A 23,315-nucleotide genomic window follows, 5' to 3' on the forward strand; every position below is an offset into this window, starting at 1 on the left:
CTTGAGCCACAGCGCCGCTTCTGGCCGTTTTTCTGTATATGTGGTGCTGGGGAATCGAACCTAGGGCCTCGTGTATCCGAGGCAGGCACTCTTGCCACTAGGCTATATCCCCAGCCCTCTTCATTTCTTTTGATACAGGGTCTCACCATGTACCCAGAGCTAGTCTCAAACCCATGATCATTTTGGCTTAGCTCCCAAGCTCTAAAATTACAGGCATGGACCACCATGCCTGGTTACATATGTCCTCTTTATGGCAGGAGTGTGGTTCTGAGACTACAATAGATCTTCACTACTAATTGAGATCTTCCCCTAAACAAATATGAATGGATAAGTCTTCTGTGAATCTTCATGCCCAAAGGCAGCAAGGGTCACTAAGAGCAGAGAGAAAATCAGGCAGAGCCTGACAGATGATGCACACCAAGGTGAGAATGGCACACGAGCAATCACAGCCCTCTGGGCCACCCCCAGCCTAAGGCCAGGACACAAAGCAGACAGCAACCAGTCCCTTAGCATGAATTTCCTCATCTGCAAAATAGAAACTCCTGTGGGAACTGTGTGAAGAGACATGGGGGAGATGGAAATTTAGGTGTCTTCAGGAGCTTAGCATGCACTAGACTCTCAGTACTGAAAGTGAATTCTGCACTCACTGCTGGTCCACTGTGCTTTCCTCATTGACCTCTGCAGTGTGGCCCCAGATTCCACTCTGTGCAACAGCGGAGCCTCCCACAGATCTGAAGCTTCAGGCATGCTGCCAGGAGTCTTCTTCCAGGAAGAAGACAGTTTGGCATAAGGTCTGGGCTTGGGGAAGTAAAGGTGGGATCGGGCCCAGGCAGGAGGAGGAGGAAAGGCCATGGTGAGGAGAGCCCAGGGTCATAAAAGGAAGTACTGGCCATGGCAGCTACCCTAGGTTCCTTTCCCCAGCCTTGAGACAAGACAGTGGAGCTAGACAGATGTGGATTAGGTAACTCCATCAGGTCCTAGAGAGCCTGAGTGACAGCAGAGACAGGGTGGGATGGGGTGGGGATGGGAGACATGATCCAATATCTAATTGTTAGCATTAGAGATTGAAGCCATGTTTGCCGTGAAGTGGAATCCAGTCAGTCAAGTGCAAAAGAAATCAATCAAGCAGGCTGTTTGTTCAGCACAACGCTATCATGTAGAACAAACAGCAGGTTGATTGACGGAAGCTTCTGTGTTCAACTACTCCTGTTGGCATTTTGAATGAAGAGCCTGAGATTGCTTCCCAGCCTGGTGGCAACAAGCACTTGGAAGTTGCTCTGCTGTGAACAGGCCAGGAAGCTGCAGGCTCGAGCCACAGTTCCTCACAGCTCCAAGGGGATTTGAAGCTCTGGAATAGGATTACTAACTCTTCTCTACTCACTTTCTTTATTTCTTTCTCCCTCCTCCCCCCTTTCTTTCTTCCTTTTCTTTCTCTCCCTCCCTCCCTCCCTCTCTCCCTCTCTCCCTCCCTCCCTCCCTCCCTCCCTCCCTCCCTCCCTCCCTCCCTTCCTTCCTTCCTTCCTATCTCTTTCTTTCCTTTCTCTTTCTCTTTTTGTCTTTCTGTCTTTTTCTCTCCCTCTGTCCCTCCATCCCTCCCCCTTCCTCTTTCCTTCCTTTCTCCTCTCTCTCTCTCTCTCTCTCTCTCTCTCTCTCTCTCTCTCTCTCTCTCTCTCTGTGCTGGTACTATCTTGAACTGAGCTTACACTCTTGTTTGACTTTTTTTTTTGCTCAAGGCTAGCACTTTACCACTTGAGTTACACCTCTCCTTTCAGCATTTGCTGGTTAATTGGAGTCTTGGGGATTCACGGGTTAGTTGTGAGCCCCAACCTCCAGATCTATGCTTGCTGCTGCTAGCTAGTGTTACAGATGTAGCACCAGCACCCATCTATGAAGTCAATTCTTGAAATGGTGTTGGGTCCCTGATTATGATTTTTGCATTTCAGATTCCTCTTGTGCCTCTGTTTACCAATGAAGAGAAGCCATTTGTGATTCTGTGGATCATGACTTTGGGCTCAGAAAACCCAGTCACCATTACTACAGAGAAAAAATGACCTTTAATGTAAAATCCACTATCCTCACTCTACAAGCTCTCCTGTGCCCTTGTCTTAGATTCCAGATACTTTGAGTTCACAGAAAAGTAGCCAAGAGGTCAAGAGGGATGAGTTTCCATGGGCACAGCCAGGCAGGGGAAATGTGTGAATAAGAGGGGGCGATACCTATACTGTAGCCTGGCTGTAATAATGTGTTTCTCAAAGGCACAAGGCTTGAGGTTGTCAAAGCACAGGGCAAGTGACTGATGTGGGTAACAGAGAGTGCCTCTGTGACAGCCAGAGAGAAGGCTGTGACTTCTCCCAGGGCCACTGGGCCAAGAAGGGTGGCTTATGTGCAGGTTCTGGTCAAGGGAGACCAGGAAGCTGCTCATTATTGTTTGATTGGGTTTTTAGTTTGTGTGATATTATTTAACAGGGGTGCTGGGTAACTAATAGAAAATATTAGCTGGGCACTGGTGGTGGTGGCTCATGCCTGTAATCTTAGCTACTCAGGAGGCTGAGATCTGAGCATTGCAGTTCAAAGCCATCTGAGGCAGAAAAGTCCATGAGACTTTTTATCTCCAGTTAACCACCAAAAAGCAGGGAGTGGAGGCTTGATTTAAATGATAGAACCCTAGCCTTGAATGAAAAAGCTAAGGGACAGTGCCCAGGAGCTATGTTCAAACTCTACTAGTAGCACCACCACCTCTGAAATATTGAAGAGACTTCTGCAATATATTAACTGAAATGTGGTAGATTCAGGGAGAACTCAGTATAATTACTTAGGAAGGCAAAGTCAGAGTTTAGCAAAATAAAACACCAGGAAGCAAGTACTCAAAAGGGGTGGGGTGGGGTCAAAGGGAAGGAAGTGGACAAATGAAGCAGAGAAGGGGGAGGGGAATTCAGTCAATAATCTAATGTATATCCTACAAAATAAAGAAGAGTGAGGGAAGGGATAGGAAGAGGAGGGATGGATGAGAATGTTGAAAGGGGTGACACTGATCAAGAAATACTGTAGTCACAAACTTCTTTGTTAAATGGGAACTCCTTTGTAAAACTACTTAAAGGTAATTTTTTAGAAAGGAGAGAGAGATAGAGTTCTGCAAACACATGCAAGCAAGATACTCAGGGCTGTCTAAATAGCAGAAGTCTAACTAGCAGAACATAGTGTAGAAAGTTGATCATGGTTGTCTGGGCTTTATGAACCCTCTAGAGTGCCTGGCACATAGAACCCAGAGGATCGACATTGTCATACCTCAGTCTCAGCTGCAGGAGTGCCACAGCATCCGTGGCCACGCACAGGGCTCGGGGGCCGGGAAGGTAAAGGCAGGTTGCGAACTCCCCTTTAATACCACTGGCTTTGGAGGAGGCTGTGAACAAGCAGCTGTGGGTCTCCAAATCCCAGATCTGCAGAGAAAACAGGAGAATGTAGCTGCAGCTCTTGGACAACCTGTGTGCTACTTTGCTAGCAGTGATCTGCTGTAGGGTCTGCCTGGTTTGATCAAGTTTAAACATAGCCGCACACTGCCTCACTAGGAGGCAAAGTATTGAAAGGGGTTGCTTCTCCTCTGTTGTTGTGAAGGACGAGATGGCAAGGGCTGCATTTGGCCATGTTGGAGGGGATGCCTTTGACCACACACAGCTCTCTCAGCTTTTCTTCCTCTATAAGGAAATAACCAGTCACCTCACTTCCATGGATCTCCTTTGAAGTGTGTGATGTTGACACTCACTTGGCATATAAAGCTATTTTTGTCTTCTAATAATCAATCGATCATTCTTTCTTTTTTTCTTTCTCTCTCTCCCTCCCTCCCTTCCTTCTCCCTTCTTCTCTCCCTCCTTTCCTTCCTTCCCTTCCTTGCCTGCCTTCCTTCCTTCATTCCTTTCTTATTTCCATTCTCCCTCCCTCCTTCTCCTCCTTCCTTCCTTCCCTTTCTTTCCTTTTCCTTTCCCTCCCCTCTTCTTCCCTCTCTACCTCTCTCCTCTCCTCCCTTCCACTTCCCTCCCCTTTCATTCTCCTTCCTTTTTTTTCTTTTTAAAAAACAATTTGTGCCAGTACTAGGGCTTGAACTCAGAGCCTGGATGCTGTCCCTTAGCCTTCTTGCTCAAGGCTGCTGCTCTAGCACTTGAGCAGCATCTTTACTTCTAGCTTCTTGGTGGTTAACTGCAGAAATCCCACAGATTTTTCCATGTGACTTCCCATTATTATTACAGCTAGCTGAGAGCACCAACTGATAAAGAGGAAGGTTTATTTGGATTCATAGTTCTAGAGATTACCATCCAAAGCCCGGTTGCTTTAGGTATTCAGCAATATAGCATACCATGGCAGGAGCATGTGAGGGATAGAAACTGCTCCCATCATGGCCAGGAAGTGGGAGTGTGGAGGGGCCTGGAATCTCACTATAACCCTTAAGACCAACCAATCTGAAGACCTTACATTAGACCTCATCTCTAAAAGGTTCCACCACCTCCCCAAAACCTTTAATACAGGGCTCAATGTGCTCAATGTGTTAAAGCTAACTAAAGAACAGCCCTAGAAAATTAGTGTTCTCTTTAAATCCACTTTAGGAGGCAGGCATTACCCACATACAGAGCCTCAGCAAACTCACTCAAATTTAAGGGTCAGTAAGCAACTAAGCCAAAAGTTAGCCCTAGAAGACTCTCTCTCTCTCTCTCTCTCTCTCTCTCTCTCTCTCTCTCTCTCTCTCTCTCTCTCTCTCCCAAAGGAAAACCTAAGACTTATCATGACCAAGATATTCATGGACAGCTCTTTTTCTTCTCCCTAGAGTCTCCAGGAAACCAATTAGCTATGATGAGATTTGAGCCCTTTACCTATTACACCAGACCCTAATTTTGTTGAATTTATAACTGTGTTTATTTCCTATTAGCTTTCCCTGGAAGTTAGCAAATGGATTATGGAAGATCCAGCTTGTCATTTTATCTGTACCACCTTAGAGGTCAGCAAAGGGTCATAGTAGTGACCAATAAAAAATAATCCCATGAAAAGGTAACCCTGAGGGTGGCTTGCTCAAAGAGGACAGGTCCCTCTCTCCTTTCTGAAGTATTGATTTGGGAAGTTGTTAATTTTTCATCATTTTTATTATCCATCCCTAAACTTCCATGAGTACCAGATCAGTCAGTTGATTTCCTCTCACTTTGTGGTATAAGATGCTATGGTTTGAACATGTCTCCCCTAAAGTTCATGTTGCAAACTTATTCCCCAAATCTACATCAATGGCACTTGAAGGTAGGGCCCTTGTATGGGGATTAGGATTGGATGAGATCATGAGTGTGGAAATGGCATAGTGGCTTTATAAAAAGAGAAAGAGACTCTTGAGCTGGCACACTTGCTCTCTTTAGCCACGAGAAGACCTTCAGTATTTTATAATTCACCAAGAAGACCCTTATCAGACACCAAGGCTATGCTCTTGGACTTCCAAGCCTCTTAATCATGAAGTAAATAAACTTCCATGCCTTATGAAACTACCTGGTCTCATGTGTTTGCTCTAGCAAGCAACAGGAAGCTGGCTAATTGATAAAGCTACAGAGAGAGGAGAAGGAATGCATTGCTAAGACTGGAGTCTGAGAACTAGGGCCTCAGGTGGGATGTTGTACAAGGATATCTGTTAAGGCCCAAGAAGGAAAAGGTGAAGAGATGGTCTTCACACTTCAGGTTGATTTGTTAACTTGGCATCAAATCCCCCAAATAAAAACAGTGAGGCTCACAAATATTGACATCACTGAATACTCTGCTGTCTGTCTGGTATCCTCATTTTGTGTGCGTGTCTACAGATTTGCCTTTTGCAAGAAACAGGTGTAGCAGAGGTCTAGCCAATCTGTGTCTTTCAGATTTTTCTGGCTGATGCTGGGAGTGAAATCCAAGTTGGGATGTGAGTTGGGGGTTGGGGAGCATACAGTTGTTTGTCACTTGAGAGGAGAAAAGTTCGCTGTATGCAGTAGAAAATGACAAAGCTCATGTGCACCAAGGAGTGAGAATCACAGGCAGAGTCCCATCTGTGACCCCAGCCCTTGAGGCCATCTGTCCAATGATCTGGCTTGAATGACCATCAAACCCTCCCTTTATAGATCATCCTATTCAAGTGAGAGTTGTGTTTCTCACGTTCAAGAAAGTCTCACCTGTCAAAACCTCTCTATAGAGAGCAGCTTATACATGGACTTTAGTGAACCAACTATCTCTCAAAGTGGATCATGCCCCTAATTTGACGAAGAAACCAATACCCCAAAGCAGTAAATTAGCTTGGATAATTTACCCAAGGTCATCCAACTAGTTGTGGTTTCAGAGTTTAGACTCATGGCTGGATGTGTCTAACGCTTTTCACCCACACTTTTTTGTCCATAGGTAGAGTTGTTGCTGGTAAGTGGCAGACAAACTTTCACCCAGGGTGATCCTGAACTCAAAAGTGGACTGGGAGAGGTAGTGGGGTGTGTGTGTGTGTGTGTGTGTGTGTGTGTGTGTGTGTGTGTGCCTGTGCTCCAACACTGGGGTTTGAACTCAGGAATTGGATGCTGTCCCTTAGCTTTTTCTTTTTTGTTGTTGTTCAAGGCTGGTGCTCTACTACTTGGGCTATACCTGTACTTCTTGCATTTTGGTGATTAATTGGAGATAAGATTCTCACAGATTTTCTTGCCTGGTCTGGCTTCAAACTACAATCCTTGGGTTTCAGCCTCCTAAGTATCTAGGATTACAGGCATGAGCCACCAGTGCCTTACAATCACTTATTTAAAGAGGTGTCTGTGCCTTCTCTTTTTCCACTCCACTAGCCTGTGGATGAAGCATGTGGATAAGAACCTAAGGGAGATTGGGTCTTTCAGATGGATAGAGATGGCTTCTAATAGGAGAAAAGGACCATTAACATTGGATTGTTACAGCAGACAGAAACCAACTTCTATTGCCTTAGCTTATAGGAAGCATGGGCTTTATTTCTTACAGTAGCAAGTCTTATGCTACTCAGTATACCATGCTATCTTCCTTACAAGAAATAACTTCCTTTGCAGCCTAATTCTAGCTAAACAGCCTTCTTTGTGGTTGATAATGTTAAATTTACAGAAAATAAGTGAAGAAGGAAATCCGAATCTGTCACTTCACTTGTTGTCAGAGAATGCCAGAAAACCAGAAAACTCCTGGAGTGTTTTGTGTGTCACCATGATTTAAAGGACTAAAATATTTGGGCTGAAAAATCAATTCAAAGACTGAAGACTGTCTGATCAGGCTTGCTAGAACTCTAGCTGTTTGGCTCCCACTTGATTAGTTTTTATTTGAGAGGAATAATATATTCAGAAATAACTTACACACCATATTTCCATGATGGAATTTCAATACATTTTTAAATACACATTGGGAAGCTGTTCAATGTGTCTGAATCATCACAGGCATGATGCTAATCTTGTAATCATGAGTTTAGATTGGGAGGAAATGGAGAGGCACTGGGAAAAGCAAATAGGATCGAGGACGTGTTCTCACATACAGAATTATGGTTACCAGAGGACCACAAGTTTTGAAGAGAAAGCCAAGCTCATTAAACATAATAAGCCTCCAACTTCGTGACTTTAGATGATGCCATTGGATGAATTTGACTTTCAAAATAAATCAAACACCCAAATTCATAAATCTTTCCATTTGAATCAAGTTTACCGAGAGGATTGAATTGAGTCTGAGCCCCAGCTCTATCTCTGACTATGATTGCAACACCTAAGTGTTCTATAAAATATCCTCATCTTCCTCATCCTCACCAGGTGATGGGATCTATGGGTTCATGATCCAGAGTCATATTAGAGCCACAGATAGAGGAGAATCCCATTTCATCACAGGGCCTCAGCATCCCATTTTTGAAGGGTTTTATTTCCCCTCCTCTGGCTCATTGCCTCATGCCTTCCCTTTCCATCTCATCCTGTCCATGGCTTAAAATTCCATCTAAATGCTAATGCTTCCTAAATTTAAATATGAAATCCTCTAGACTCAGAACAACTCTGTTCAATGCATCTGCAACTGAGCTCCTGGACTTACCCATCTTATTCCCTCAGTTTTTGGCTCAGACTCCAAGCCTTGGTGTCATCGTTTGACTCTTGCTCTACTTCCTTAAAAACAATAACTTTATTGAAATTTATATACCACAACATTCCCATTTTTAATGTGTATCAATTAATAGACTTTAATGTCAATGGAGGTGTTCAGCCATTAGCAGCACCACCTGATTTCAAAGTATTACCTTCCCTTTCCCCTGTAGAAATTTGAATAATTAGGCATTCACCAAGAAGGGATCCGAAGTTTCATCATCCTGAGATGTTTGCATACCCACTGCAGCCTTTCCATATTCTACCTCATCTCAGCCTCTGGCAACGATGAAACCTGTTTCAGTCTTTGTGGCTTGAGCTCTTCTGAAGATTTCATACAAATAGAACAGAAGGTGGTTTTTGTGGCTCGTTTTCACTTTGAATAATTTCATCTCTTTATATATTATAAGTATACTTAATATTTTTCTTCTTGAGACAGTTTTCATAGTTTGTGTCTTTTTAGAAATGTATATAATTCTTTATAGGTTGCCAAATCTGTTGGCATTACCATTGTTTGTAGCATTATGTTAGACTCCTTTTTCATTCTTGAAGGGGATAGTAATGTTCCCTTTCTCATTCTTGATTTTTGGTTATTTGAGTCTCCTCTTTTCCTTCTCCTTATCAGGCTGGATCAAAGTTCATTGATTTTCTTGATATTCTGATAATGAACCAACTTTTACTTAGGTTGGTTCTTTATTTTATTTAATCTCTCATCTTTGTTATTTACTTCCTTCAGCTTGCTTTGGGTTTAGTTCGCTCTTTTTGATATCATAATGTGGAAAGTTACATTATTGATTCTAAAACCTTCATTATTTGCAGGTGCTCTTATCTAGAAACTTATCTGTAAGGATTTTCTTCAATGTAGCTTGTAGGTTTAAGTATGCCATGTGTTTGTGTTTCCTCTCTCAGTTCTAGAACTTTCTCTTCTACATCACCAAATCCTTTTGTTTCTCCTTTCAGCTACTTTTGATCCATTATCTGAAACTCTTTGGACTAGATGTGTTGTGGGACTCAAATGAGTTTGAATGTTGGATGGACACAGAAGACAACACTCCCAGTGGACTTTTTGGCAGATTCCCATAATCAGACACATTGCTGGAGTGGACTTCTGGAGCTAACTCTAAGTGAGATGGAAATACTCGAATAAACTCAATGAGTCCAGGTTGTGCCAAATAAATCTGGCACAAACTTATTACAAGAAATCCAAGTGTCAGGGCCTCCACTAATTGTGGAATTGTGAGGAAGGGGCTGTTGATATGTGTGTCAGAACTGCAGCCTCAAACAGGCTGGTGTAGAAACTTTCAGACTGTTCTCCCTCTGTCTTCCCTGGACCTCTACAATCTACTCAAAATCCTGTTAGAATGGAAGTCCTGTCATGTCACGTCCTGTGTACCCCAACTCCAAGTACCAAACAAATACACGATGACAAATGAAAGCTCTTATGAAGGCCTGTATGGCCCTCCACAATTCACTTCCTTTATGCTTTCCTATTTCTCCTCCAATCTCACTTCCTACTGGTCTTCACCTGCCTTCAATTTTTTTCTCTCTCTCTTTTATTTTGCCCATAAACGCATGGCTTCCCCCTTCATTTCTTTCAGATTGTTTTTCTTAACTGTCATCTTCATGTGGTCATTCCTAAACCAACCTGTAGAAAATACAAAATAATTTTCCATAATGTTCAGCTCTCTTACCCTACTTCCTTACTGAAATTTCCATAGAGTGCTCAGCCCTGTCTTTCCCTACTTTCTTCCTTACAGTTCTCAGAAGCACCTGTCACCACTGAGAATATTTGCTAGTTCCTTTATTTTGTAATTTTCTGTATGACTTCAACCTCTGGATTATCACTTCCATGTAAGCAGGGAATTTTTGTTTTTTGTTTTTTGCCAGTCCTGGGGCTTGGGACTCAGGGCCTGAGCACTGTCCCTGGCTTCATTTTGCTAGCACTCTACCTCTGGAGGCACAGTGGCACTTCTAGCTTTTTCTGTTTATGGGATGCTGAGGAATCAAATCCAGGGCTTCATGCATGCTAGCCAAGCAAACTACCACTAAGCCACATTCCCAGCCCTATAAGCAGGGACTTCTATTGCTTTCCTTATCTTTGAACCTGGACCACTCTTGGCACGTGATAAGCACTTGGTAGATTTGTAGATGGGATGAATGGTCCAGGTTTGAATTATCCCTAGGATCACAGAGTAGGCAAATCTATGGCGTCAGTTTCTAAGGTTGCTCAGCAACCTTGCCACAGGGTGGCTTAACAACAAGTAAAATATTTTCCCCAGTCAATGATCAAGGAGGCAGTGAAACAGAGTTTTGCAGGTGATCACGTTTGTTTTTCAGTTCTTACTGTGACTTCACAAGCTCACCCCTGGGTCTAGTTTTTCCTAGTGTCTTTTCATAGGGTTCTGATCATATAGCATCAGAGCCAACTGGACAATCTTTCTTCTTCAAGGGCTCAGTTTCTAAATAGTGCAAAATTCTAGGCACTGAGGGTTAGAACTTCAACAGATGATTCTGGAGAAGGGGACACAATTCAGGCCACAACATCCCTCAGTCATTTATGCTCTGAGGGATTAGTAAGCTGGTGTGACATGGGTCTCTTTCCCACTTCCTACTGATTCACTCACAATTCCTCTCTCTGGTCCCAGCACAGTCCAGCAGAGAAGATGGATGGCTGGTGAAAACTTGTCCTGTTCATGGCAAAAGGTGATCATAATGGTAGAGGAAGGATGTAATCAGTGAAACGTCTTGTTTGTTCAGAGTGTACTGCAGGGCTGGGGGTGTAGCGCAAGTGCTAGACAGCCTGCCTACTAAGACCAAGGTCCTGAGTTCAGATCCCTTGTGTCATCAAAAAGAAAAAGATTGTATTGCAAAAGGCATGGGAGAACTCAATTTTAAAGGTGGACAGAGCCCTTGGTATAAAGATAGGTAGGTATAAAGATAGGTAGGAAGACAAGCAAAACAGTGGTGTTATTTCTTCCACCAGAATGTTTATTACCTTTCAAAAAGGGCCCACTTGCTATATATATAATTTAAAATGAAATCTATTAATGGCTGCACACTGGTGGCTCACTCTTATGATCTTAGTTACTAAAGAGGCTAAGATTTGAGGAGCATGGTTCAAAAGCAGCTGGACACAAAAGTCCACAAGACTCTTATCTCCAATTAATCACCAAAAAGCAGGGAAAGGAGGTGTGGCTCAAGTGGTAGCATGCAGGTTTTGAGAAAGAAAGAAAAAAAACCCACCAAGTCCAAGCCCAAACTAGAGGCCTCAAGTTCAAGCCCCAGTACCAGCGCCCACACAAGTAACCCACCCCCACCCCAAATATCATATGCTATTATTGATGCCATAGGGTTTTTGGGGGCTTGAGGTTTCTATTCTCTCTCTAGTTCCCCTTCTCTACCTTGCAACACACAGAGTGAAGTTTGCACCAGGGTGTATTTGGTGCATGTGCATGCAGGGGCCTGAATGCTGGAAAGTCCACCCAGCCCAACACAAAGCACCAGGCATAGAGAAAGCCTGAAGCGTTCAGTTGACTACAGAGCTCCTCTTCCAGAGAAACTCAAACACATGCTCATGTACCATGTGGGGAGAGGCCCCTCCCATGGTCAAGGTCAGTGGAGCACAGGGGAAAGGGTGCCTCTCAGTTGAAACTGGCCTAAAGAAGGTATGCATGAGATGCAAAAGGAGAGAGACCTTAACAGTGTTGTCGATGGACATAGAGAGTATTTTGCTATCCTCTGAGGAGACGTGGATGTAGCTCACGGGCGCCGTGTGGCTTCTCAGCATACCCGTTGGTTTTCTAGAACAGAAAAGGAACTGATGAGCACAAGGCAGGTTGGTCTGCTCTATCTGAAAATGCAAAACACAACGTGGCCCAGACCTGGCAGTTCTGTTCGGTGTGGAAGAGGGTTGTGTTTCGGAATCACAGGGAGATGTCTTATGTGATCAACCATTATTGGAGAGCAGAGCCTTGGGCTTTGTTTTCTCTGACTGCTGGTGATATCCTTTTAAGAGGACTCCAGTGAGAGCCCAAGCAGGGGCAAGAGTGGTGATCACATCACCCTTCTTTGTGAAAGTGGAGTGAACAGTATTGAAACCCGGGCTTTGTTTTAGAAGCTTTTGTGAAGGAATCCCAAGGGCCTTTGCAGAAGCTCAGAGCTGGGTGCGGGAGAATGAGGAGGCAGCCAGAGGATGTGCAACCTTTTTTATAACTAAGATGGAGCAAATTGTTCTCTGTTACTAGACAAATGAGAATCTAAAGAAATAGAAGTGGGAAGAAGATAATTGTCATCTCATTATGTACCTGACACCGTGCTGAGTGATTCAGTTGGATTATTTTGTGTTAAATTCGAAATTGCTACCCGAAGAGGTAGATCTTCTTGTCACCATTATCTATGGCAAAACAGAGGCTGCAGCACCTGATCAGGGTGCCTTTGGCCAAGCAATGGGAGGACAGCAATCAGAGCCCGTGTGTCTGCACCATCTTGGCTAACTCTTGCATCCCTCAGAGAAACAGGCTTGCCTTGTGCATCCAGGAGAGTGGCTCAGCAGGTGGCTCTTGCCCTGCCCCACGCCCCACTTCCAAGACCGGAGAATGAACTCCTGTTTCTCCCTCTCCTCCCATCTTCAGCACATTGCAGTAGAAATGACAAAGCTGCCTTTGAACAACCCCATTCTTTCATGACCTCCACGAAGCCACTGAATTTCTCAGGGCAGCATTGTTTGCAAGTGAGCTTGACACAAGGATCAGAGACAGTGTAATAGATGTGTTGCACAGGTCCAGGAACAAAGTAAAGGCTCAGTAAAATGGTAGTCCTTATTATTATCATCAAGGAGGTACCTTAGAACATCCGCTCAGCTGGGCCCATCATGAAAGGTATGTGGCTGATTTCAGAGTATGACCACCACACACAGATAGCTATGCTATTTTCTACCTTGCTATCCAAATCCCAGGCTTTTCAGGGCAATCCTCAATTTCTTACAAGAAGAAATGATCCTTTACTGGGCACCTGTGGCCCAAGCCCGTAATCCTAGCTACTCAGGAGGCTGAGATTGGAGGATGGTAGTTCAAAGCCAGCCTGGGCAGGAAAGTTGGTGAGACTCTTATCTCCAAGAAATTACTAATCAACTATTAAAAAATGTTGGAATGGCTCAAGTGGTAGAATACTGGCTTTGAGAAAAAAAGCTCAGGTACAGTGCTCAGGCTCTGTGTTCAAGCCCCATGATAGGCACACATACACAAAAAAATAAGTACAGAAATGATCCTTCCCTTTTCTGCTAATGCTGCTATATTTCAGGCACGATAGCATTGTTAATTACATGAGGTTAAACAACCCCCTGAGTGTGCACTTGGGGCTACCTGATGGAGGGATCTAAAAATACATTGATTACACATCAAAATCCTTAATCACTCTCTTTAGTGCTCATGGTTCAGTGTAAGGAGAGTAGCAGTCTGCTGAGAGGAATGATGCTGAGATGTAGATGAATGATGGCTTTGCGAGGCATTTACCGTGTGTGTGTGTGTGTGTGTGTGTGTGTGTGTGTGTGTGTGTATGCGTGTATGCATTTGTGGGGGAGGGGGAGTGCTCACCAGTACTGGGGCTTGAACTCAGAGTCTGGACAATGTAGCCTTTCTACTCAAGGATAGTGATTTACCACTTGAGCCACAGCTCCACTTCTGGCTTTTTGCTTGTCAACTAGAGGTAAGAGTCTCTTGGATTTGTTTCCCTGGGGCTGTCTTTAAACCACTATTCTTAGATCTCAGCTTCCTGAGGTGCTAGGATTCTAGGCATGAGCCACTGGTGACTGGCACCAGGCATTTGAAATGAGGTGCAAGTAAGCTCAAGGAATGAATCTTTGAAGGGTATAAGCAGAAGTTTCTTAGACAGTGTGTGTGTGGATTATTATTCCATTACCGGATCTCCAGTTCTGCTTTTAATAATCTTGCTACATCATTGGTACTAGTGGATGAAAGCCATCTTACCCAGGCAGATAGGGATTCCAGACTCTAATGATCCGGTCCAAGCCACCCGTCAGCAGCAAGTTCTTTATCTTGCAGAATGAAAACACTTTGACTCCTTTATAGATATGAAATACTGTTTGATCCCATTCTGCTCGTTTTTGAGGCAAAGTAGAGGATGCTGGCCCTTCCCTGGTCTTGACATCTTTTCCAACATGCATCATCTCTCTCATCTTTTGCTTGACATTTGTTGTTCCCATAGTGCACCCTAAAAATATTCACAGAAAACAAAACCCAGGTTTTCTTTTCTTGTTTTGTTGCAGGGTGGATGCAGGGCTTAAACTCAGGGCCTCATACTCTTGCTTAGATTTTTTTTTTTCTCCAGGTTATCACCCTACCATTTGAGTTATAGCTCCATGTCTGGCTTTTTGGTGGTTCACTGGAGAGAAGAATCTCATGGACTTTCCTTCCAGGACTAGTTTCAACCCACACTTGTTATATCTAAGTCTCTTGAGTAGCTAGGATTACAGGCATGAACCACTAGCTCCTTAAGTGGTGGGTGGCTGCTCTCTGGATTCTGTGAACCCAGCTAGAGTGTAGAGTCATGTCTGAGTGCCCGGGATGGAATTTCCACATTATCTGTGGGCTGTAATCCAAGTCCTGAGCCACCTGGGGCCAATTTGTGGATGGTGAATTGAGCCAGTGACCCTGCTCAACTTTCCGCATTGGAAGGGCTATTTTGGGTAGGGTGACTGTCTAGTCACTCTGTTCTTATCCTTCCCCTCCTCCTTTAATATTCAGTAGGAAGGTAAAACAGCTTTAAAGTTGCAGGTCTTCTGCTGGCAACAGAGAGGAAGGTAGATAGATAATTACAGGATGACAGAGTTAGCTTGAGAATCTGGGTGAGCCCTGTAAGTATCAAAAATAAAGATTTAAAACAAAACAATGCAGCCCATGCACCTCAGAGAACAGTTCAACATGTTCAACCTTCTTGTGACCCAAAACTTCTAAGCAGGTGTATCACTTCACTTTTATTTTATTTATTTATTTTTCAAGTAAGGGAGAGCAGCCAGTTCATTTACACGATCTCTAGTGGTTCTATTTAAATAGAACCAGACTGAGCTACACGTTTACATGGTTGTCATGGAAACAGAGGGCATAGCGCTTCTCCAAGGTCTGAAGGAAGGATGATGAAAAGTTTAAGTAATTGCCATGGAAACCTAAAGCAGATTCAAGGCACACTAACTAGCAAGCAAATCTTATGGGGTCCTGAGGGAACATTAATTCTGATGGTCCAGTGTGCCACTAGCAACAAAATGACCAAGGCGACATCAACATACTTAAGAGCTAATACTACACTATGGAGTCGACCACAAGGTGAATACAACCCCTTTGAAGAGCAGAGCTTCACTCTGTCTGAATCAAGTTAGATTTGGGGGTCTCTCCTGCCCTTCTTTACCTATATTATATCCCTTTTTCTACCCCAGTTTCCACAAGTTGGCATAGCCTATGGATCTGTGGTCACAAAATCAGCCCACACTTACAATTTGCAAAACAGAAGACACTCAAAGCCCAGCCTTTCCCCATATTAATTACAAAAAAGGAAGCAAGAGTAGCCAGGCATTAGTGGTTCATACCTATAATCCTAACTTCTTGGAAGGCTGAGGTTTAAGGATCATGGTTCAAAGCTGGCCTGGGAAGAAAAGTTCATGAGACTCTTTATCTCTCACTAAAAAGCAAAAAGACAGAAGTGGAGATGTGTCTCAAATGGAGCTCTAGCTTAGAGTAGAAAAGGCCAAGGGAGGGTACAAAAGCTCTGAGTTCAATCCCTAGTACACACACACACACACACACACACACACACACACACACACACACACACAAATTGAGAGACTTGGCCAAATAAACAAAACTGCTGAAAGGAACTTTGAACTTCAGAAGTCTGTGGCATTCATATTTCAGTTATAGCTTTCCTTGTACAGGATAAGTGCAAAGGAGAGCAGGAAATAAATAATTCACCATAAAGCAAGTTGTGGAGTCCAGAAAGATATTAGAAGAGGATCTTTTGTGTGTTTGTGTGTATGTGCGCACACGTGCCTCAATACTGGGGCTTGAACTCACAGTTTTGCTTAGCTTTTCTGTTCATGGCCAGCACTCTACCACCTGAGCCACTTATTGCTGGTTAATTGGAGATAAGAGTCAAATGAAACCCATAAGAACACTAATGTTGATTTTGGGGCCAATCTTTGCTATAACATAGGTATCTAATGTTTAAGAAATATTATTCAATGAAATCATAGCAGTTTGAAGCTGTAAGCAATTTCACTTTTCTGTAAGCAGTTTTCACCCTTTTCTTGATACAAGAAGGAGGAAGGATGGACAGGCCTCTTTCGGCAGAATGAGGACTTGATGAATGTGAACTGGAGGGACCACCTTAGAGTTTCTGCCAACTTCCTTATTGCACTGGTCTGTTTTCTGTAACTGTGACAAATCACCTGAATCTAGGGACTTAGGAAGTAAACAGGTTACTGTAGCTCACAATTTTAGAAACTGAAAGCCCAAGATAAGGCAGCCTATTTGTTCCATTCTAAGAGAGCATCACAACCTGGTGAAGGGCATCAAAGTAGGAGCACATGTGAGAGATCAGCTACATGGACGAGATCAGCTACATGCACGAGATCATAAGCATGAGATCACATGAGAGATCACACATGAGAGATTATATCTAGAATTAAGAGAATGTGGAGGGGCCAATCTTGCTCTTTGTATAACAACTTGCTCTTAGGAACTAATCAGGGTCCTGTAAGACCTACATTAATCCCTTCCAATATGATGCCCCAATCACCTAAACTACCTCCCATTAGGCCCCCTCCTCAAAGGATACTGCGTCTCTCAACCCCAGCATATTGGGGACCAAGTCTTCAGGACCTGAGTTTTTATAGGACACACTCAAATCACACCCAAACCATAGCTCCTAACTGAACTGGAAGGAAAACAGGACATCACAGTTCTGTCAGGAAGCGAGCCAGGGCTAAAACTCCTTGTCCCTTTCCCTGAAGGCATTGCTTTTCATCTGCCCAAACAAATACTGAATTTTGAGCTGCCTCAGCCTCCAAGAGCTAAGTCTAAATTCTTAGAATTTAAACCCATTAGGATTCTAGAAAACCAAATCTTCTAGTTCCAAGAAAGTCTAATGAAAAGTTCTCAAGAAACTTCACCACTGCACATTTCTTTTTAACCTTTTGATGATTCAAATGTCAGTAAATCAGAAATTTATAAAGGAATCTTTCTTTGAAAGATGATGTGAGTTCTTAGGCTATGAATCAGGGAGCTGGAAAGGGCCTTCAGGAAGATTGCTATGAAGAAAGAAAGAATCAAGGAGGTTGAGACCTTGGCCTAGGCATTATTTATTTTCCATGATGTTCTGTGCTAAATGGAATTAGACTTTGAAGGATTAAGAAGGAGAAACTCATATTTCAGCCTTTCTGGAGACTTAGAGAAGCCTAGACCCAGTTCTATTGGAAGGTATCATAAAAGAAATGGCTGGCACACTTAAGCAAGTGATGACTTCTGAGCTACAGCAAAATGTCTTAATATTGCTTATAGATACCTTGCTTGGTGCACTACACCCAGCAACCTCCTCCACCACACTTTTGTGGCTTGAATTCAGGGCTTCATACTTTCACTTAGCCCTTCCCCTCAAAACTGGTGCTGTACTACTTGAGCCACACATCCACTTCCAGTTTTTGGTGGTTAATTGGAGATAAGAGTCTTTTCTTCCTAGGCTGGCTTTGAATCATGATCCTCAGTTCTCAGCCTCCTAAGTAGTTGGGTTTACAGGCATGAACCACCAGCTCCCAGCAGACATCAAATCCTTAAAGTGCAGGGTGGAACGTGGGGTGGGGCAGGGAGGAGGAGGCAAAGAGGGACACGGGAAAGTAGAAGGCACATGTTGCTTAGCAACAACATGCTCCTGAGAACTGCATCTTTAGGCATTTCCTGGGAACATCAAAGGCGAGTATAGGTCAGTCACTCCACGTAGTATCTTGGAGTCACTCAGAGCATGCACATCATTTAAAGTAAATATTTTGTAAGTAGGAGGAGTTTGTGCTAAAAACAACCATTAAAATGAGGTGTAATAAACATTGAAGACTTCCTATCACGATCGGGTATTATGTGCTGGTTAAGTGCACTGGCCTGCTCTTACTTTCGTGTAACACAGTGCGGGAGGTTGTTCACATCACCATCACAACTGCCTCACCACAACAGCCCCATCACTTCAGCTACCCGACAACTGTTCCATCACAACACCTTCATCGTGACAGCTTCATCACAATAGCTTCACTACAACTATACCCTGACAGCTACACAACAAGTACTTCATCATGGCAGCTTTACCAGGGCAGCTAAATGACAACATCCATTCCTGCATCGTCGTGACAGGTCCCTGAACACAGCTCCACCATGACAGCTCCAGTACAGCAGCTTCAACATCATGGCTCCATCATGACAGCTTAATTATAGCTCCATCACAACAGCTCCATTCCTGCAGCTCCATGGCAACAGTTCTATCACCACAGCTTCCTCATGACAGGTCCATCAAGACAGCTCCAATACCACAGCTCCATTACAGCTCCATAATGATAGCACCATCACTGCAGCTCCATGACAACTGCTCCATGACAGCATCTTCATCATGACAGCTTCCTTACAGCTCCATCATGACACAGTGATGACATCTTAGACCCACTGTAATCATTACAACCACTGTTGCACACATGGCCCATCCTAGATTGGCTGCAGGAACATGGCTCATGCCTTCCCACAGCTCTGGACTGTACTACTTTTTTTTTCTTGCCTGTTATGTGGGCCTGGCATCCAGCACACAGGAGTGTCTGATTTTGGGTTCTTCACTGGCTTCTTTTCAAAGCTCCTGAGGTTGATCAGGCCTGTGGGAAGCTCAATCAGATGCGGCTCAGGTTGGCAATACCAACTTCTTCAATAACCAAGGGATAATGATCCCATCTTTCCTCTGGGCCCAAAGACTTGTTCTGTTCCAAGCTCAGAAGGTTCCTTATGCTCAGAGATGATGTCAAACTTCCTACCAGCCCCAGTAAGAAACATTCACGGACTCTTAGCTCCAATTATACACCAAAAACTCCTCTGTCTCCAGAAGTGGTGCCATGGATTTAGGCTGTCCTAGAGCAGATGTAGACCTAGGGTATTACATAGGTTCAGATCCTAGAACTAGACAGTTTTACCAACCTAAGCTCAACAATGTCAGGTAATCTACTGCTTTGAAGTTAGTAGGACTGGAGTCCAGATTCAATTCCAACTTTTCCAGCTAAGGGACCTGCCCAGAAAACCTACCATGACTATATCTTCATCTGTAAAATGGAGATGTGTACCATTCACACCTTCTCTCACCACTGTTCTGATCCAGTAAGGTAGTGCATGTGATTAGTTCTTCACCTGGGCTGCAAATCAAGATTACCACAGAGCATCTGAGCAATGCAGATGCCCTGACTGTATCCCTGTGGATCATGTGTCCCTATTTGTGTATCCCTATCACTGTGGGGGCTTTCAAAAGTGGCAAGACCCAGCCTTTATCTCTGATCAATTAGGTCAAACTCAGGTAACCAGAGTTTGTAACATCCCACGGGTGGCTCCAATGTTTACCTCAAATGGAGAACCACTGGAGAATCTGAGATTACTTTCAATTACTAAGTGCCAAACTCATAGAAGCAATTGCCACCGCAATGGACTTGAGAATTAGATAGGACTGTGGTGATGTTGATTAATTGGATGGGGTTTTTAATACATTCTCAAGAGCTTCACAAAGTCATTATGAAATTTAATGAAGTAAGCATAAAGTGTTACAAAGGTATGCCAGATTTTAAACGTTAATGTTAAGCCAGGCATGGATGGCTCTCATCTGTATTTCTAGCTACTAAGGAGGCTGGGATATGAAGGATCAAGATTTGAGGCCAGCTTCAGCAGAAGAGTTTGTGAGACTTGATCTCCAGAATAATCATCAGAAACCTGGGCTGGTGGTAGCTCAAGTAGTAGGGCATCAGCTGAGCAAGCCTGAGCCAAACAAGCATGAGGCTTGATGTTAAGCCTAACTGTCTCAGAAAAGGAAATGTCTGTACATTCTCATGATTCCACAGTGTGAGGGTAGAGCTTCTGCATAGACAAGCTGAAACAATTCACTTAAAGGAGGTATGGACCACGGTCGAGAGGTTTCACTCCACTGTTTCTGGGCTGTGGTGAATCAGAATAACACAGTGGAGTCTGGGGATTTCTAGTGGGGCAAGGAGAAAAAGAGGAAACAGCAGGGACAAAATAAACTCTCCAAGGCCACACCTCTCTTGACCTACTTCCCCCAATGAGGTATCAATTTCTAAAATTTACCCTGCCTCCCAATAGCCCATGAAGGTATGACCCCATCAAGGAATTCATCCACTGATGGGATGGGCACCCTCATGGTCCAAACTCCTTCCAAAGGCCCCACTTTGGAGCACTGCTGTGCTGGGGACCAAGCCTGAGGCGTGTGAACTTCTAGAGGACGTTTCAGATCCAAACCATGCTGTGGTTCCAGTGGTGGGCCCTCCCTCTACACTTGGTGACTTATGAAGAAGTCCTTCACTGCTTCTGTCATGAGTAAATCTTCCTTCCTGTCCCTACTACTGTGAAAAATGCCCTCCTGTATGCTACTCACTGTCAGGCTCTTATCACCTTGCTGGGACAACATATATGAAGAAGTAACTTCAGAGAGAAGAGGGGGGGGGAGAGAGAGAGAGAGAGTGTGTGTGTGTGTGAGAGAGAGAGAGAGAGAGTGTGTGTGTGTGTGTGTGTGTGTGTGTGTGTGTGTGTGTGTGTGTGTGTGTGTGTTGCTGGGGCTTGAGTTCAGGACCAGGACATTGTTAATTCTTTTTGTTCAAAACTGATGTTGCACCACTTGAGCCACAGCTCTACATCTGGATTTTCAGTGATTTATTGAAGTTAGGGGTCTTGTGAACTTTCCTGCCTGAGCTGACTTTGGGTTAACCTTGATCCTTAGATCTTACCCTCCTGAGTAGCTAGGACTGCAGGTGTTGTCCACTGGCACCTGGCTTAGAAAAGGATTTATTTTGATTACTGTTTTAAAAGGTTTTTGGTGGCTTGTTGGGCTCCACTGCTTTTAGGTCTGTCCCAAAGCAGAACCATCATGGGGGAAGAGCATGGGGGAGGAAGGCTGCTCACTGAGTAGCTGCCAGGAAGAAGAGAGACAGGAAAGGCCAGGACAAGATACCTCCATTCAGACACCTCAAACTCTCTCTTTGGCTTAACTCAGTTTTCAGTTGGATTTTTGTTACTGTGGTAAAAGAAAATATCTGAACAGGGCTCTAAGGTGGGCGGGGGGGGGGGGAAGGATAGTGGGATTGGTGGGATATGAGCCATGGATGGTTATAGGCATAAAACACTATGCACAGAAGGCTTAGGATGGAGCTCATCTTAAGGAAGTATTCCAGTTAGGCAGCTCGGGGGCCAGGCAGAGGCTGCTTCTATTTCAGACTATGAGATGGAATGTGGGGAATGGTGTACCACAAAGGCATTGGATTCCTGCCTTAAATTTGGACCACTCTGACCTCTTAAATTACATCCAAGGCCAGGATGTTAAGTCCTCAGTTTTGGGCAGACCAATGGCCTCCCCCCACATTGCATCACATAGAACCACCCACTCACTCCATAGACCCAAGGTCAGCTTGTTCAAGTCTATTCATAGTTGTGGCTACTCACTGGAGACTATGGTTTGAATACGTCCCTCAGAAAACTGATGTGTTAGAACCTTACATTGGGCATAGTAGCTCATGCTTATAATCTCATTTACTAGGAAGGAAGAGATCAGAAGGATCAAAGCCAGCTAGGGGGAAAAAATTAGTAAGACTCCATCTCAATCCACGAGTCAAGTATGGTGGCACATGTCTATGATTTCAGCTACATGGAAGGCCACAGGGTAGGAGGATTGTGGTCTGAGTGAGGCTTGGCTTGAGCAAAAACATAAGACCCTATCTAAAATATAGCAAAAGCAAAAAGAAAAAGGAAAAAACTCTAGAAGTGTGGTTAAAGTGGTGAAATGCATGCTTAGCAATAGCAAAGCCCTGAATTCAAATCCCTGCACATGAAAGGAAGAGCAAGAGAGAGATGGGTCTTAACAAAGGTGTTTAGTTCATTGCTTTCTTGGGAGATGCCAGTTCTTTACACTGGGGTTTGAACCCTGGGCCTCGCACTTCCTGGGCTTGCTTATTTAACTGGCACACTCCTACTTCACCATGCCTATAGCCTGGCATTTGCTCATTTTTAAGAAGTTGAGCCTACAGAAGCTTCTGTCCAGGCTTGCCTCTCACCTCAGTCCTCCAGATCTCACTCTCCTTAGTGGTCATGATTTCAGGAGGGAGACACCAGCACCTGGCTGGGAGGGGTCCGTTCTAACAGCAGTGGTTTTGTTATAAAAGTGAACTCTTCTGACCTCAATTACATTTTTCTAACTAGATAATGCAACATGAAAGCTCTCTCTAGAAGCTGTCACTCCTACTCTTGGACTTCCCAACTTCCAGAATTATATCTAATAAACTTTTTTTCCCTTTACAAGTTACCTAGTCTGTGGCATTCTATTATAGCCTCAGTAAATGAACTAAGATGTTGGGAGCATCCTTAAGATTGAAGGGTGAATTGGAGGCTAAGCTCTCCTTTGGCCTTTCTTGAGATTCACTGGTTCTAAATGAGGCTCCTGAACTTCCCAAGTACTGGATCTTCATTTTTAAGTATATATATATATATACATATGTATATATGTATATATATGTACATATATATGTATATATACTTATGTGTATATATATATAATTTTATTCTTATTATTAAGGTGTTATACAGAGGAGTTGCCATTTCATAAGTCAGGTAATGAGTACATATCTTTCTTTTTTTTGAAAAATGTCACCTCTTTGTGTTCTTTGAATTCTTAAATTCCCACATTCCGTTTCAGGAATATGGTCCCTTATGGATGGTTTTATGTTGGATTCCTATTCGGTGAAAATCATGCATCTATTCCACATGAAGCCTGACATTTGAGTGAATTTGCTTCTATTTCAATTCAATATCTTTTGAGCTCTCGGCGTACAAATCTAAAGTTAGGCCTTCTCTGACCCTCTGTCTCTGTCTATCTCTGTGTCTCTGTATCTGTCTCTCTCTGTCTCTCTGACTGTCTCTGTGT

At 43.7% G+C, this 23,315-nt stretch overlaps 1 protein-coding gene across 1 annotated transcript in view; it reads right to left on the reverse strand.

Annotated features, from left to right (window-relative positions):
• Positions 1 to 23,315, reverse strand: part of LOC125347610 (WD repeat-containing protein 49-like) — a 69,556-nt gene that overhangs the window by 26,917 nt on the left and 19,324 nt on the right. Inside the window, exons 7-9 of the mRNA XM_048340604.1 lie at positions 14,084 to 14,327; positions 11,794 to 11,899; positions 3,286 to 3,437 (exon numbers count right to left, since the gene is read on the reverse strand). Of these exons, the coding sequence (XP_048196561.1) occupies positions 3,286 to 3,437; positions 11,794 to 11,899; positions 14,084 to 14,327 (502 nt within the window). The remainder of the gene's footprint in view (positions 1 to 3,285; positions 3,438 to 11,793; positions 11,900 to 14,083; positions 14,328 to 23,315) is intronic.

Source organism: Perognathus longimembris, chromosome 3 (genome assembly GCF_023159225.1).
Source record: "Perognathus longimembris pacificus isolate PPM17 chromosome 3, ASM2315922v1, whole genome shotgun sequence".
Lineage (NCBI taxonomy): Eukaryota > Metazoa > Chordata > Mammalia > Rodentia > Heteromyidae > Perognathus > Perognathus longimembris.